At 35.4% G+C, this 18,926-nt stretch overlaps 1 protein-coding gene across 6 annotated transcripts in view; it reads right to left on the bottom strand.

Moving 5' to 3' along the window:
- Positions 1 to 1,480: 1,480 nt before the first annotated feature.
- The window catches only part of LOC110450801 (tyrosine aminotransferase-like), a 27,200-nt gene continuing 9,754 nt past the window's right edge, over positions 1,481 to 18,926 (bottom strand). For 2 of the 6 annotated variants that reach the window (XM_021498511.1, XM_021498515.1), the window contains exons 2-11: positions 12,936 to 13,310; positions 11,235 to 11,339; positions 10,503 to 10,570; positions 9,609 to 9,767; positions 9,151 to 9,342; positions 7,839 to 7,921; positions 7,577 to 7,643; positions 5,581 to 5,793; positions 5,358 to 5,456; positions 1,481 to 4,044 (exon numbers count right to left, since the gene is read on the bottom strand). In XM_021498511.1, coding sequence (XP_021354186.1) covers positions 3,895 to 4,044; positions 5,358 to 5,456; positions 5,581 to 5,793; positions 7,577 to 7,643; positions 7,839 to 7,921; positions 9,151 to 9,342; positions 9,609 to 9,767; positions 10,503 to 10,570; positions 11,235 to 11,339; positions 12,936 to 13,083 — 1,284 coding nt within the window. In that variant the 5' untranslated portion in view covers positions 13,084 to 13,310 and the 3' untranslated portion in view covers positions 1,481 to 3,894. Of the gene's footprint in view, positions 4,045 to 5,357; positions 5,457 to 5,580; positions 5,794 to 5,887; positions 5,904 to 7,576; positions 7,644 to 7,838; positions 7,922 to 9,150; positions 9,343 to 9,608; positions 9,768 to 10,502; positions 10,571 to 11,234; positions 11,340 to 12,935; positions 13,311 to 13,936; positions 14,009 to 14,042; positions 14,138 to 15,480; positions 15,589 to 18,926 lie in introns of those variants that run through there. The other 4 variants (XM_021498512.1, XM_021498514.1, XM_021498513.1 and 1 more) reach the window with 4 other exon arrangements.

The following is an 18,926-nucleotide window of genomic DNA, read 5'->3' as shown; positions in this document are numbered from 1 at the left end:
AGAGTTGTAGAAAAGGAAAAAACATAAAGGAAATTATGAATGACTAAGTAGTACTGTCAATACATATAACATTCTATGTACAAAATGTATTAAACATGATCAGGCGATATGTCAAAGGAACGACATTTAAAAACAAGACTAACTTGTAAAGGTCAACAGCCACTTTGTCTTTAACACACAACAGACCAACATCTGTGTCTCACTCACAGTACAGTTTGAATGGTTTATGTAAATTAGTGTAAAACAGAGATTCACATTGATGCTATAATACTTCTACTTAATTTCTAAAATATTATCACTGGTAAGTACGGCAAATAAAACAACCTTTACTCTCACGTAGTGTGAACAGACTGACAATGAAGGGCTTACTACACGTATGTCATTAGTCCCAATTATTCTAACGTTTTTTTATTGACTTTTTTTTTTCGGTCTGTTATAAAAAAGTCGATAAAACGTCAGAATAATTCGGACGAGTATGTCATGTACAATAAACATACATTAAATTCAGTTTTCAAAAATATTCACAACTAACAAATTTCAACACAATAAAACAATTTAAATTTAACTGGTTATATATTTGATTGTAGAAACAGGATTCTATGAAAGTGGGGTTTAGACTATTCACAAGATGATATATAATATTTAATATCGAAGTTTTACTTTCTATGATAGCTTGGCAAAGAGACCAGTCGGTCTTGAAACGTTGTGACACGTTAAATACGTGCAGTGTTTGGGTAGAAAGTAAAACTTTGATATCACATATTTCCAAACTGATGAATCTTATTGAATATATAAGATGATATATATATATTTATAAATAGTGTCCAAGGAATGTAATGTTGAACATTGTCAACTCCCATCCCAATAGCGGCATGTTGGTGTCACATATAGCAATATAACGCACACACACATATGATTGTTACTTATTAAACCACCATCTCGTTTGCCGAGCTTCTTTTAAAGTTTGTACATGGTTATTTTAAGTTTTTGTCATAATTCTGAGATTGAAATACATCAACAATTTAGTACTATCCATTTACACCAAATATTGCCCATCTGCATCCTTTATCAAATAAATTCACTTCTTCAGTTTCCTGGTTCAGTGTGAATAGATTATGAAAGTTGACAATACGTATCTGGATGTATACAGGAACCTGTAGTAGACAGTGAACAATTCGGGACAAAGCAAGCTTTGTAAGCTTAATCACACAAATTTACATAAAATTTCAATTAGTGATATTTGCATACAGTATTTACATTTATTAAGTCTATATAAATATACATGATGTGAGATTCAAAGTGACCAACCATTTTGATATTATACAGTGATGTGTCCAAAGTCTTTCATTTTACGTTATTTTTTTCCATTGGAATCTGTATTTGTTCCTATTGGGTTTTATGCTTATTTTTTGTTTCCAACTAATTTCTTAACCCTTTCACCCCTATGTAACTTAAATAAACTCTACCATAAATTGATCTGGATGAGTCCATCGTGGTCTACAGTGTTGAAAGGGTTAACTTCTTTTTTCATCCAATAAAATTTTTATTTTTCTTGCAGCTGAAGAATTATTCACTTTATTCAAACAACATAACGTGAAAAACAACACTGTTGAAAGTTGATTTATTGTCACAGCTAGTGATGGGTGCTATACCCAGACCCTGATAAACAAAGCTGATGTCTAAGTGACAGTTAACACAAACAATTGCCTACCAACAATACTATTGCAGGATTGTCTAACATCGCTCAAAACATTTATCACTTGACAAATATGGAAATGGTAATACTGAAGGTAACATGGCCCACTAACTTTCAATTGAACCCACGTACAAAATAATACACAATAACACTCTATTCCATTTCCTATAAAATATCACGTAAAATACTACACACTGGAAGAAATTAAAACACTCAAAAAAAGATGTGTCCAGAAAACCAAATCAAATATAGGGTATCAGTAGTACATGTAAAACATAACAAACTGGTATTTCATCATTGTTATCACAATAAAGGTGTTAATAGGGTTGTAACTGATATAAACAATACTGTTATCATATATAATTAATAGTTTTAATTTATTTTTATTTTAAAAGTTGAAATTCCTGCATGCGGAAATGCTCGCTTTGTGACACTTTAATGTGATCACAGTGTAGATATTTTCGCATTGGCATAGTTCTAAACTCGCATGTAGATATTGCAAGCATTTTTACACTGCAATAATTTTCACTTTCACAGTAATCACTGTTATCAATAAACAGAAACATGAATTACCACAATTGTAAATACATTCCTACTCTTATTTTTGCACCAAGTAACCTGTCATTAAATATTTTGAGTAGAACACTCTTACATACACACGTACACTTGTCACTCACGCGTCACAACTTTTGTTGGCATTGTCTTTCAAATGGCAATGTCAAAATCCTGTCATTTCTTTGCTTTAGAACTGACAGAAGATACAAACATATGTGTTGGGTATTTTTTATACTGACAGGCGAGGCTAGTACTTGCAACCTGCATCAACTATGCGTTAGGAAGGAGTGGGGGGGGGGAACAAACAATGGCGCAAGTGTAATTATGTACCGATGTACACAGGGGAATAACAACAACAACAACTAGGTATATCTCAGGAACGATCTACCAATCTCTAGTTGAGAGTACTGCTGGTCATATTGGTAGATGACACGGGTCTGATAGGAGAACTATAGCTATCAAAAGAAAATTGTTGGCATTGTCTATTTGTCAAAAAATCAAAAATGAATTCATGATAAAGTTTATTACACCTAGTATGGTGCGAGTAAAAAGTATTTTGGATTAAAGTTTTTATCACAACCCACAGGATATTGATCCCCTATTCAGTCACTAACGCCTTTTGTAACTAAGATTGCACAGATTTCCTATATTGTTGAATGCTGTAATTGAGGATCAAAATGTTCATGGGATTTCATTAACTCCTAAGGAAGATTTTGAACTGAATCGATTGTTACTTTATACAAAATTTCAAAGAACTTATAACTTCTTTGACAATATCAGTAATGAATATGTTTAAAAAGAATATACCTAAGAGTAAGCAAATCAACAACTTTATTATACTCATTATCATTTCAGAGTACTCCTCTCATCTTAACGTAAAAGTAACAAACAAGTCATATACACATATGTTAAAGCTTTCATTGATAACAGAGACATCATATTACAATGTACTTTGAAAAACAATTTGCATCCGTATATCATGTATCAAATGTACACGTGTTGCATTGTAAATTCACTTTGGAAAGTTCAAACGTGAAAGACATGAAAATCACCAGGAAAATCACATTGATATGATATCATATACTTAATATGTTGTGGGGGATGTAAAATCACGATCATCATGAAAATCATGATTGCTTACAGAGAAAGTGGGAACTTTCGCGGGTTCATGTTTTGACACTTTATATGATCTTTGCTCCAGCAATAGTTCTGATATATATATATATATACATTAAAGCGTTACAGATCTATGAGTTCTGATTTTTGAACTTTTCATATACACTCGTATCAACATTCATGCGTGGATCTTTTAACACTAATTTACTCAACGCAAAAAAACACAAGAATCCCCACATAACGAAAATTTCCACTTAAACAGAATTCGCAACTCATTACTACCCACTGTTGTAGATAAGCTTGGCATGTCACCATTTCTACCTACTGTTGTACCTTGGCATGTCACATCACTAATCCTTATAACAGAGTATGAGCTACAGACTCAGTAGCCATTAAGTCTGTCCTAAGATTTCGAAAGGTCAATACAAGAATAGATCCTCAACATCTCTGGTGAGGCTCATTGGAGAACAGGAGTGTATGCTTAAAATGCAAATTTAGCAATCTGTAAATTTGATTTTGAATCTAGTTCAGTGGATTTGCCTTTTTGATCTACCTTTGGCCTTGCCAGGGGGCTTGTAATGGTCCTTACAGAATGTTGTGATCCTTTGGCAGGCTTCCTCCAGCTTGGCTGTGGGGATAGTCAACACCACACGGAAGAAATTGGGATACTGGAAGCACTGCAAGTATACAGGGGGAATGCTCTTTAACCATCCAAAATATATTGAAGTCTTTAAACTTGACATTTGTGGTTAGGGAGATTATTCGGCTACATATGAACAAATTTCAAAACATGATGATATTCCTATATATTAAGGAAAACAAGAAACTTGTTTCTGTGAACAAAAACATATGTCTCCCCGTATAAGCCAATAGACAAACTTCGGTACAAAAAAATAACAAAGGGCCATATCTCTTTATATAGTGGGGCATGAGACCCAAATTTAGAATGCAAGACTCCTACTTCCCAAGATACATAACTTTAGCAAGTTTTGTCAACGTAGGTGAAATAACATGGAAGTAATGCTGTGGACAAACTTCGGTATTAAAAACAAACAAAGGGCCATAACTTTATATATTGTGGGGCACGAGACCCAATTTCAGTGCGAGAGATTCCCCCTTCCTAAGATACATAAATATGGTAAGTTTGGTCAATGTAGGTGAAATAATATGAAACTTATACTCCAGACAAAATTAGATATTAAAAATAAACAAAGGGCAATAACTCTGTGTATAGTGGGGCACGAGACCTAATTCTAGTGCACTGCACACCTTTTGTGGGTGATGCAGGTATATCTTAAATTTGATTAAAAAACCTTTAATGGTTTAGAAGTTAAGCTGTGGACAAACTTAGATATAAAAAATAAACAAAGGGCCATAACTCTATATAAAGTGGGGCACGAGACCCGATTTTAGTGCGAGAGATTTCGCTTTTCCAAGATACATAAATATGGTAAGTTTGGTCAACGTAGGTGAAATAACATGAAACTTATGCTCCAGACAATCTTCATTATTAAAATTAAACAAAGGGCCATAACTCTGTATATAGTAATGCACGAGATCTAATCCCAGTGCACTGCACACCTTCTGTGGGTGATGCAGGTATACCTCAAGTTTGATCAAGATATCTTTAATGGTTTCAAATTTACGGGCCAAACAAGAATTTACTGAAAATGTTGCACTTATTTGACCTTTGACCTTGTGGTGAAGATCACAGTGACCTAATTCCAGTGCATTGCACACCTTCTGTGGGTGATGCATGCATACCTCAAGTTTCATCAAGATATCTTTAACAGTTTAAACTTATGGCCCAGACAAGTTGCGATTAGAAGAACCAGAAGAAGAACCAGTACTTATACAATATGTCTCCCTTCATTCGAAGGGGAGACATAATTAGGCACAACTTAAAAAAGTATCCACAATTTCAGATACAGTATTTGTGACAAGACTTTCATTTTAAAACTGAAAAATTGTATAATATATCAGTACTTACCTGTCCAGGTAAGCAAAACACACTCTGCTCTTTCACCATCTTCTCTGTAAAATCAATGTCATCCCTTACACCCTGAAAGTTGTCCTTGTCGATGCCAATCTGTCAACAAAAATCACATGCATGTACATGTTTATTGGGGATCAACAAATAGGAAATTCATGTAAGAATCCTAAAACTTGTATAAGAACAATCAATTTTTTTAAACAAGTTGAGTGACACCTACCATCATATACATAGCACCATTTGGTTTGACAGGTTTCAGACCAGGTATTTTGGAGACCTTCTTGTAGAACAACTCTGCATTACTCTCCACATATCCAATGATGTCATCAAAGAATGTCTGTGGTGTCTTGGTCAAGATGTCTGGTACTGCAGCTTGTACTAGAGAGTTGGGGCCGAGGATTCTCTGAGATAGACTCAACAAGCCCTTTTTCACCTGTGTAAGAGTAAAGGTAAGAAATATATGACACACTCAACAAGCCCTTTCCCACCTGTGTAAGAGTAAAGGTAAGAAATATATGACACACTCAGCAAGCCCTTTCTCACCTGTGTAAGAGTAAAAGTAAGAAATATATGACACACTCAACAAGCCCTTTCCCACCTGTGTAAGAGTAAAGGTAAGAAATATATGGCACACTCAACATGCCCTTTCTCACCTGTGTAATAGTTAAGGCAGGTATCATGTGACAAGCCAATTCTCACCCACTCACTGTTTATTTTCTCACATGTTTAGAGACAATTTTAAATTTTGATTGCACATATTTTCAATGAACTTCATCAGAGAGTTCAGATCATTTTCACATTCTTAATTTTGTTTCTTGAATTCTAAAATGAAATCTAACATTCAAAAAACAAGCTTCAATTTTTAAGTTAAACAAATTTCATTGACAAGCAAGGTGGAAAAGTTTGGGGATCATCAACTTTACCTATTCCGTGTCAGCAGTATACATAGTGGAGACAATGTTACTTATCAGTGTAGGGGAGGCAACTCCTATCAACAAACTGTGAGTCGTACCATACTTATGTTGGATACTCTAACCCACACAGGAAAACACTTTTTGTCAGTTACCCTGTGGAGTAAGGAAGCAGGAACAGGTCCCAAGGAATATGCAGGGACGTAATCTAATGATTCACTTTAGGAGTTGTTTCAAGTATTTAGGCTAGTATACATCAAATTTAGTTTGTTTGAATCATTATTACATTATTTTGTAATAAATCCATACAGTATAACCTGTCTAAACCCGGAAATACTTTAGGAGTTGTTTCAAGTATTTAGACTATTATACATCAAATTTAGTTTGTTTGAATCATTATTACATTATTTTAAATAAATCCATATAGTATAACCTGTCTTAACCCGGAAATATGCAGGGACGTAATTTAATGATTCACTTTAGGAGTTGTTTCAAGTATTAAGCCTAGTATACATCAAATTTAGTTTGTTTGAATCATTATTACATTATTTTTAATAAATCCATACAGTATAACCGGTCTAAACCGGATGTCACTGGGACCAAACTATTTGGCCTGTTGACACAGGTGTCTGTTTATACAGGGTCGGCATGTCACTTTTTTTAAATACAAAAATGTAGTGTTTTGCATACAATCTGTATACAAGTGTGTCAACATGAACAACAGAGAAATGAATAAATTGAAACTTTTTTTACAAAATATACAGTATATAATACAAATGAAGGGCGACCCGACATTGGATAGCAGTAATTTGTTAAATGTGTTTGCTTTAGATTGTAGCCGGCCGAGAAAAATTTAAGGAGCGGAATTTGTGAAACAACGCCAGTTTTCGGAATGGACAGGGTCAGGTTTATACAGGGTTTAACTACTATGATTATAAAGGTAATATGCCGGGACCAGAAAACACAGCCAGCTTAGACAGGGATCTGAATAAGACCAGGGCCGGTTTAGACAGGTTATACTGTATAAAGTATTAAGAGCTAGATGATAGTGATCATCTGAAGGAGGTTTTGATATTTCCTTAAATATACATGGTTGAGATTGAAATACAGATAGGGAATCTAGCAATATAGAACCTTAGATATAGTCTCAACACTTGTAGAAATTCTTTCCTCTGTATGACATACTGACATTTTAATGACATAAATCATGACTATTTTGAAAAACAGTATTACAAGTATTACAGATGGTTTTATATAAGAGTTATCTACCTTATGTACAAGGACATGTTATACAGAAACACTTACTGCCTCGAGAGAATCATTCCTGTCATGGATGATAATCCACCCCAGTCGCCATCCCGGTACCAGGAATCTGTTGTGTACAAAAGATAGCTTTAATATTTTAGACAATTTACACATTATGTTTAAAATTATATTCATTTCCTAAGTATTTCCAAATCAATTGGTGTTGTTTGAATTTTTAGTATCAACAAAAGATGACATATGTTTGATTACTGGTGTATAGACTCATATATCTACATAGCATGTGAATGGCATGGATCTGTACCTTTTGGTGAGGCCACTGCAGGACAAGATGGGTACATTCTTGGACAGAGATCCCAGGGAATGGTACACACTGCTGGAGAACACCTGTAAATCAAAACAAAACAATTACAGTATCTACTCTCTATTTATCTCAGGGACTCACAGTTCTGTGGTGACTCTAAGAATACTCAGCAGAGTGCCACTACCTGTGCCTGACTTTATTTACTCTCATTTGGTCATCACAGGAAAACGCAAAGTTGTTTGATAAAATTTGGATTTATTTATTTACAACTTGTAAAGCTAGAACACTGAAGGGTCAGCAAAGGCCTGTTGTGAGCCTGACCATATATAGAGGCATAGCAGAATACCGATATTCTTCGTTCGTGCAGAAACACAAGTGAAGACATACATGTATATCACTATGGTCTGCCATGCAACAGAAATATATAGCATTTAACAGGTACGCTATTAAATTTTCAATTTATGACATCTTAGAACTACTTTCAACAACAAAATGTAACAGTTGGTGATTTAATAACAGCAATTTAAAAATCAGTTGGCAACAAGGCAAAATGGCATTTTGAATCGGTTACTCAACTCAGTTCTACTGTTTTCTGCTTTTATCTAGTAAGACTTGCTAACGTAAATGGTATCAATTGTACAGGTAAATTAATATGTTAGTGTATGTAGTAAAGATTATCAAAACAACAACTTGTTCTAAGTTCTCTTCATCTGTATTGAACAGCAAATATGGGCTTTGAATGAAGTGAATAGTAAGTACAATTCTGATTGGTCAATACCATAATGATGTTTTCGCACTGTGAAAATATCACTTAGACATCTGTTACAGTGTAAAAAATATCAGTTTACCAAGCTGATTGTAACAAATATACATGAATATTGTAAACATCGTAACTTCATAAAATGCCTAGTATGGCATTATTAACACGGGTATCCCTCAAATATGACACAAATGAAACTGAGAAAACACTCAGAAATTATAGCCCAAAAGGTTTGGGTCAATCGGAAGCTATGGTGGCCATCTTTAATTATGGAACCTTGGTAGTATATGGTGGCCATCTTTAATTATGGAATCTTGATAGTATATCATTTTTCACCAAGTAGACTATCCCAACAAGTACCAACATTTACCATCACCAGCGTAAACAAACAATACCAATAGAAAGTTATAGCAATATACTTCCTAACTAATTACAAGTGGTGAACGGAAGCCTGGTAGTCTGGTAGCCTTCATAGATGACAGATAGACAGACTGATTATAAAATTCCAATATGAGTTTCATCAAAGACAGGTTAATAAAATAAATCACTTACAAAATGTTCATAGATTTCATCTGAGATAATTGGAAGACGACAATCTTCAGCAACAGCCAGAATATCTAGGATGTGTTTTTTGCTGTACACAGACCCACATGGATTAGATGGGCTGTTCACCACGATGGCTGCAGTCTTTTTATCAACTAGGGAACGTAGATGGTCTAGATCAATCTCCCAAGACTTTTCTGGCTGAAGAGGAAAGTTTCATTATCTTTTTACAATATCTAATTTATTTGCTCTGCTTAACTGTACCTGAAACAATAGTAATATGCTTGTATACTTCTCCAACAAATATTACCTCAAGATTTAGGAAGCGTTACTTTCGTAAAACTGTCAATTAATTGTTTGTTTTTCTTATTTTTCATTTTCATATTTATTTATCTTAGTTCCATTAAGTTAATATTTTTGACAGAATTGACTGACTAAACAGAATTAGGACCTTAGTACATACATACCTGAAGATTGTAGAGGCGGACCTCTATACCGATGGCTTCGGCCAGAGTTTTGTAGATAGAGAAGCCAGGCCGAGGCAGAAGTATATTACTGCCCGCATTGGCCAGCACAGTGATACACATCTCCAGGGCCGAGGAACAGCCGTTCGTTAAAATCACATCCTATTTAAAAATTCAATTAACAGTCAAAACTATATCCATTAACACAAGTACAGTCAAAATTACATCCTGTTAAAATATGTCAAATCATTAAAATTATCTCATATTCAACATATGAACTACATTTCTATTTTTATAGTTACATATGCTACAATATATTATTCAATCTGATTCAAATCAAAAGCTTTACTATATTTCAGTATGATAAACCACGTGTATGTGTAGGATCTAGCAACACCGTGTCTTCGGGTGTCGTGCTCTGGTGTGATTTTAGTCAAGCCAATCCATGTGACACACTCAACCCACCAAAGGTCACCAGAAAATGACCCCCAGAGTAATATAAGCTCCTACACGGTATTATTTATGTTTCAAAGGAAGGGAGTGAAGATTTGGTTTAAATCAGACTGAATAATACTAAGTTAAATTAAGTGTAATAAACGATCACCTTGTCATGACATAAGTTATTCAATCACATATTCTACTCTAATCATCACATCTTCAATTTTTTTCTTTACATAATTTCACTAACATAAAACTAGAGAAAAAAATGTAAAAGTAAGATATACCTCATTAATGTACACTATATAAATATGCATAAATTAGCGAATTGTGTTAATTAATTTGTCAATGTCAACATAAATCCTACAGGATATATATTATTTTGAGAATTACCTACAAAGAAACAAACAGCTACATAACATGTACTATTTATGAGACAGATGTAAAACAAAGTCTGACCTTGGAGGTGACAGTGACCTCTGCAGTACTCGAGTATTCTGCAACAGCTGCTCTTGACTCTTCATAGCCTGGAAACAAGAACAGATTCAATATCATTACGCATTGAAAAACACAATTTTTTTTCAGCCATAGTCAGCCATTTGGTGACTAATAGAATACTGTGACTTTTGAATGTGTGAACAGACAAACAAATCTGCCTTCAGATGACTTTTGACATACATGTGTCCTTGACCATTGACCCAGTGACCATGTAATACATGTAATTTGAATTAACTATAATATTGGCAGGTCAGCAAGGGCCCTGCCATGTGCCTGACCATAACCCCCTCTCCCACCAGTAAACTTTTACTTGACCTCATAATAAACATTTTAAACTTGTATTGCATACAGTTTGTACATTTCACAGCGTATCACCATGTCAAATTTTAAAAACTCAGTCTTTTGGATTCTGAAATAAGGGCTGTACTCCATAGTCTATCTTTAGTAAAAGTGAACCTTAGAAATGTTTTAAATACCTGCTCTATCTAGCAAACATAAGCCACTCTAAAGTGTTTTACAGTACATAGATCTACAATTAATATAATTAGCATATACATTAATCAATACAATTTTCAGGTGCTAACTACTAGTCCTATGCCACCAGGCTAATACCTCCCTATGTGTGTATGCCTAAGATGTACTGTGTTCAGTTGTAACCACCTCTGACACAGTACAGTAGTCATATATACATACCTATGGACGGGTTGTAACCATTGTATTTGCCAGCCTTTACAGATTTGATCACAGCGTCCTCTATATTCTTGTCCAGTGGCAAGTTACCAAATACAGTTGGGTCACCTGAAAAATTACACAATATATCATTCAAGCATAATATGTACAATAGGTGTAGGGACTGCATTAATTCCATTATCTAATTGCTGAAGCAGTTTTTTAAACGTCACAGTTTAACCTTAAACTTGACCTTAAATCCGGGTTTGTGAAAGACTTTACAAAAATCTTATTGTTGATAAATGTATTATGTACAGCACAGTAAGTACTGACACAGTACACATAAAACTCATATATTTGTAATGTTCACTAGACATGACTCTTCCTTGACTGACAGAAATAATTCATTTTTGTACGGAGACATATATAAAGAGACAAATTTGTCTTATTGCCTAGTAGAGCTATACAGTATGTGAAAAATTGCAAACATGTTCTGAATAATTAGAATATACATTTGCAAGCTTAGAGGCAAAAAATGTTTCATGAACTACTGAAGAGATATGTCATATGACTAATACATACTACATCAACATGAAACAATAACATATATTCTATTTATTTCTCAAACTCATCAAACTAACAACTTTTAACTGAAATCCTTTAATTGACAAATATATGTTCCTGATGAATGACACCTTGATTATGCATGAGGTGTGTAAAATTAAAAGTTGGTCACAGGTCCAGAAACACAAATTAATGTTGTGGACACATATTAGCAACAGATGGAATAAATCAATTGTTGACCCAGAAGAACATACCCATAGACAGTGGACCCAGAAATATATAGACAGTGGACCCAAAAATACATACCCATAAACAGTGGACCCAGAAATATATAGACAGTGGACCCAGAAATATATTAGACAGTGGACTCAAAAATACATACCAATATACAGTGGACCCAGAAATATATAGACAGTGGACCCAGAAATATATAGACAGTGGACCCAAAAATACATACCCATAGACAGTGCACCCAGAAATATATAGACAGTGGACCCAAAAATACATACCTATAGACAGCGGACCCAGAAAAATATAGACAGTGGACCCAGAAATATATACCCATAGACAGTGGACCCAGAAATATATAGACAGTTGACCCAGAAATATAAAGACAGTGGACCCAGAAATATATAGACAGTGGACCCAAAAATACATACCAATAGACAGTGGACCCAGAGATACATACCTATAGACAGTGGACCCAGAAATATATACCTATAGACAGTGGACCCAGAAATATATAGACAGTGGACCCAAAAATACATACCTATAGACAGTGAACCCAGAAATACATACCTATAGACAGTGGACCCAGAAATATATAGACAGTGGACCCAAAAATACATACCTATAGACAGTGGACCCAGAAAAATATAGACAGTGCCTGAGTGGACCCAGAGAATACCCATAGACAGTGGACCCAGAAATATATAAACAGTGGACCCAGAAATACATACCCACAGACAGTGGACCCAGAAATCCATACCTATAGACAGTGGACCCAGAAATATAAAGACAGTGGACCCAGAAATATAAAGACAGTGGACCCAAAAATATACAGACAGTGGACCCAGAAATATATAGACAGTGGAACCAAAAACACATACCTATAGACAGTGGACCCAGAAATATATAGACAGTGGAACCAAAAATACATACCTATAGAAAGGGCAATCATATCCTTTTCAGGATGTGGTGTTATCTTCATGGAATCCACGATACTTCGGATAGGATTAAATGTGTTCTTGGCAATTGTAGAGACAGGAATGCTCCAATCCTTTCGACGTCTTTTTGCTGCTGGTTCCATCTTTATTGAATATGATGATTGTAAAACTGTTTTCTGTGAATTATTTGGCAAGACAGCTCAGCTCTCGACTAGGATGTCTTGCTGTGTTGTGTAAACGTCTGACTAGTATACTTGGAGGTACAAATCTATCTGACTTGTAGATAATGCAGCACACGTTTACTTGTTTTAACTTATTATCTTCATTTCATAGTCCACTTAGATCCTGGAGCAAACACTTCCTTGATATTCTGAAGATGAATATAAAACTGTTTTAGTAAAACTACAAACAAGATCCTTTTTATCTGCATGATGAGCCACACACATCCTGTCAACATGTACAAATATTATTACAATTGTCCTGTGTAAATCCTGTTCCAATTACATACTGTCCACTCACCTGTCATAAGGTAGATTTAACACTGAATGAATTTTACACCAACATTCTAAGAATTATTTCACATAAAACACATAAAAAATAAAGATAAAAAAGAGAAGTAAAAATATTAATGCTCTTTCAAATTTATTAATAAAGTTTCTAAGAATTATTTTACATGAAATGAGCTTGGTATGTAGGAACCAAATAATTCATTTAGCTACATGACTTACATTTCTAAGAATTAGTTTACATGACATAAGCCTGTGTGAAGCAATTTTTTTTTTCATTAAAATTGTTTTTACTGTAACATTTCTTACAATTATTTTACATGAAGAAAGTTTGTGGAATGGCAGTATTAAATGTACTCTGGGATACATAATTAGACTGCAATGTTTATATGTCTTGTTTCCCAATAAAGCTAAACATTGTGGAAACAAACAATCATCAAGTCCAGTGATATCCTAACGACGAATATCACATCAGATTAAGTGTACCTACCAGGTCAACAGCCATACATGTACTGGAAGTTTCCACACTAGTTTAGTCTAATACTTCAACACCCTATAGACTGTGTTGGATAATTCCTAGTATTAAGTGTACCTACCAGGTTAACAGCCATACATGTACTGGAGGTTTCCACACTAGTTTAGTCTATACTTCAACACCCTAGAGACTGTGTCGGATAATTCCTAGTATTAAGTGTACCTACCAGGTCAACAGCCATACATGTACTGGAAGTTTCCACACTAGTTTAGTCTAATACTTCAACACCCTATAGACTGTGTTGTATAATTCCTAGTATTAAGTGTACCTACCAGGTCAACAGCCATACATGTACTGGAAGTTTCCACACTAGATTAGTCTAATACTTCAACACCCTATAGACTGTGTAGGATAATTCCTAGTATTAAGTGTACCTACCAGGTCAACAGCCATACATGTACTGGAAGTTTCCACACTAGATTAGTCTAATACTTCAACACCCTATAGACTGTGTTGTATAATTCCTAGTATTAAGTGTACCTACCAGGTCAACAGCCATACATGTACTGGAAGTTTCCACACTAGTTTAGTCTAATACTTCAACACCCTATAGACTGTGTTGTATAATTCCTAGTATTAAGTGTACCTACCAGGTCAACAGCCATACATGTACTGGAGGTTTCCACACTAGTTTAGTCTATACTTCAACACCCTAGAGACTGTGTCGGATAATTCCTAGTATTAAGTGTACCTTTACGAGGTTAACAGCCATACATGTACTGGAAGTTTCCACACTAGATTAGTCTAATACTTCAACACCCTATAGACTGTGTTGTATAATTCCTAGTATTAAGTGTACCTACCAGGGTAACAGCCATACATGTACTGGAGGTTTCCACACTAATTTAGTCTATACTTCAACTCCCTATAGACTGTGTCGGATACTTCCTAGTATTAAGTGTACCTACCAGGTTAACAGCTATACATGTACTGGAGGTTTCCACACTAATTTAGTCTATACTTAAACACCCTATAGACTGTGTCGGATAATTCCTAGTATTAAGTGTACCTTTACCAGGTTAACAGCCATACATGTACTGGAAGTTTCCACAATAATTTAGTCTATACTTCAACACCCTATAGACTGTGTCGGATAATTCCTAGTATTAAGGTACACCTTTTTCGGGTTATGTCTAGGAATAGAAAGATTGGATTTCACTACATTAGCAACAACAAACACTTAAATTAGCTTGTTTAAATCCAATTGCATATAATTGATGTTGACTGTGCATAATTTTAATGGTTCATGTATTAAATTGAATGTACATTCAATCTAACAGCATTGTAAACTATGTTTTATGTATACTAAACAATTATTATATCATAAAAGAGAGAAGCTATATCATTAGGTATACACATCTAGTTTCCTGGTACAGACTTATCAAATTATTTTCAGCCATTGTATACATTGTACATGTATATCCTTGTACTGTGACCTTAACTGGCTGGGGGTTCCGCAAGGTATTTTTTTCAAGCAACTACTTTGAGGAATAGCTTACCTGAGCTGCTACCGAAAATGTGGAAACTTTCCTACTTTCAAGAAAGACAAGGAAGATATTAAACTAAACTGTTTACTGTATTAAAGTATGTTGGCACAAGTCCATGTCTCCCTATGCTCATATGAAATTGCATTATTAACTCAGACTACAGTGTATATGTATGAGCTCCATGATATTATACACCTTGCTTCTTTAAATCAAGAACCATTATTATACATGTTCTGCCTTGAGAACATTTTGAAAACTAATACAAACCATTTTATTCAGAATATAGATGTTTGTATATTAACACCATACTAATGATTACGTATCACCATCATACATTATTCACGACCATGTAAAGTGTATAATGAATGACTGAAAGGTTGGGGGAGGTGTGACATTCTCATAGAACTCCTGAATTTTAGTGATTTAAGATATGTATTTATACAAAAATATTCACACACTAGAAAATGAATTTGAAGAGAAGTTCATAAGTACTTTTCAGCACAACTATAATAATAATATGATATACAACATTTATATAGCGCCTTATATAATTTGTAAAATTACTCTAAAGCGCTTTACAACATATATTGGATAATAGTAATAGTTATAACTGTGAAACAAAAACAATGGCTTGCAATCACTTTTATACATTTAAGGAAGCAATGTGCACATAATTGAACAAATAAAGGGTGGTATTTACATGACGTCTTTGCAAGGATTCTAAAATGCAGACGTGAAGAGGTGAGTTTTGATGTCCCTCTTGAACTTGGCCAGGGTATTTGACTGTCTAATAACAGATGGTCACAACGTGGCCGAAACCCTCCCAAAGCACCTGTTTCCGTAGGTCACAGTACAAGACTTTGGGACACACAACAAAGATTTTGACTCCAATCGCAGTGACCGTGACGGCTGATACAGGGTAACAAGCTCCTGTAGGTACTGAGGAGCTGTTCCATTCAGTGCCTTGTATGTGTACACCAGAATTGTGTACTGCGACCTGTATCGTACAGGTAACCAGAGCAACGACTACAGATAACTATGTGTTAGAGACACCTAGCTGACTTTTTATTTAAGGATTTGTATATGAATTCTAATGTTTTAAGACAAGTTCTAATGTTTTAAGACAAGGCATTAAAGCCATGTTGGTCTCTGTGGAGTATAACATATAGATACATAGAAGTGATGTTGTAAATTACCAGCCAGCTTCATGTTAGTCAACACCTACTTAGGTATAAGGAGGAGGCAACTATCTCACCTGAAAGTTCTCTAAGGCCAACTGTCTCACCTGTGGGTTCTCTAATACCAACTTTCTCACCTGAAGGTTCTCTAAGGCCAACTATCTCACCTGAAGGTTTTCTAAGGACAACTATCTCACCTGAAGGTTCACTAAGGCCAACTGTCTCACCTGTGGGTTCTCTAATACCAACTTTCTCACCTGAAGGTTCTCTAAGGCCAACTATCTCACCTGAAGGTTTTCTAAGGACAACTATCTCACCTGAAGGTTCACTAAGGCCAACTGTCTCACCTGTGGGTTCTCTAATACCAACTTTCTCACCTGAAGGTTCTCTAAGGCCAACTATCTCACCTGAAGGTTTTCTAAGGGCAACTATCTCACCTGAAGGTTCACTAAGGCCAACTGTCTCACCTGTGGGTTCTCTAATACCAACTTTCTCACCTGAAGGTTCTCTAAGGCCAACTATCTCACCTGAAGGTTTTCTAAGGACAACTATCTCACCTGAAGGTTCACTAAGGCCAACTGTCTCACCTGAGGGTTCTCTAATGCCAACTATCTCACCTGAGGGTTATCTTATGCCAACTCTCTCACCTGAAGGTTCTCTAAGGCCAACTGTCTCACCTGAAGGTTTTCTAATGCCAACTATCTCACCTGAAGGTTCATTAAGGCCAACTGTCTCACCTGAGGGTTCTCTTATGCCGACTATCTCACCTGAGGGTTCTCTAATGCCGACTATCTCACCTGAGGGTTCTCTTATGCCAACTATCTCACCTGAGGGTTATCTTATGCCAACTATCTCACCTGAAGGTTCTCTAAGGCCAACTGTCTCACCTGAAGGTTTTCTAATGCCAACTATCACACCTGAAGGTTCATTAAGGCCAACTGTCTCACCTGAGGGTTCTCTAATGCCGACTTTCTCATCTGAGGGTTCTCTTATGCCAACTATCTCACCTGAGGGTTATCTTATGCCAACTATCTCACCTGAAGGTTCTCTAAGGCCAACTATCTCACCTGGAGGTTTTCTAATGCCAACTATCTCACCTGAAGGTTCTCTTAGGCCAACTATCTCAACTGAAGGTTTTCTAATACCAACTATCTCACCTGAAGGTTCATTAAGGCCAACTGTCTCTCCTGAGGGTTCTCTAATGCCGACTTTCTCACCTGAGGGTTCTCTTATGCCAACTATCTCACCTGAAGGTTCACTAAGGCCAACTGTCTCACCTGAGGGTTCTCTAATGCCGACTTTCTCACCTGAGGGTTCTCTTATGCCAACTATCTCACCTGAAGGTTCTCTAAGGCCAACTGTCTCACCTTAGGGTTCTCTAATGGCAACTATCTCACCTGAAGGTTCACTAAGGCCAACTATCTCACCTTTCAGAATATTTGTTGTACAGATATTAAATACAATTAGAATTGGGCAACAGGCAAAGCCTATACAAGCCCTCTCCTTACAATATTTAACAGTTCATACACATCATGTTTATATAGCTGCTATGGTTAAAAGAGGAATGTCTTGATTTCAGTCTGATTGTGCTGACATGGTCTGGAGGCCAGAACAGACTTATATTCTGTGTACAACTCTTTCACTCTATTAGTTTAACTAAAACAACTCTTTCACCCTAAGGTTAACTATAGACAACTCTTTCTCCCTAAGGTTAACTAAAACAACTCTTTCACCCTTAGGTTAACTAAAACAACTCTTTCACCCTTAGTTTAACTAAAACAACTCTTTCACCCTAAGGTTAACTATAGACAACTCTTTCTCCCTAAGGTTATCTAAAACAACTTTTTCACCCTTAGGTTAACTAAAACAACTTTTTCACCCCTAAGTTTAACAAAAGACAACTCTTTCATCCGAAGATTAACTAACAACTTTTTCACCCTAAGGTTAACTAAAACAACTCTTTCATTCTAAAGTTAACTAAAGACAACTCTTTCACCCTAAGTTTAACTAAAGACAACTCTTTCACCCTAAGGTTAACTAAAACAACTCTTTCACCCTAAGGTTAACTAAAACAACTCTTTCACCCTAAGGGTTAACTAAAGACAACTCTTTCACCCTAAAGTTAACTAAAGACAACTCTTTCACCCTAAGTTTAACTAAAGACAACTCTTTCATCCGAAGATTAACTAAAGACAACTTTTTCACCCTAAGGTTAACTAAAACAACTCTTTCATTCTAAAGTTAACTAAAGACAACTCTTTCACCCTAAGTTTAACTAAA

Source organism: Mizuhopecten yessoensis, unplaced genomic scaffold (assembly GCF_002113885.1).
Source record: "Mizuhopecten yessoensis strain PY_sf001 unplaced genomic scaffold, ASM211388v2 scaffold5519, whole genome shotgun sequence".
Classification (NCBI taxonomy): Eukaryota; Metazoa; Mollusca; class Bivalvia; order Pectinida; family Pectinidae; genus Mizuhopecten; species Mizuhopecten yessoensis.
Note: the sequence above shows the minus strand (reverse complement) of the source record. Positions and strands in the feature narration are given on the sequence as shown.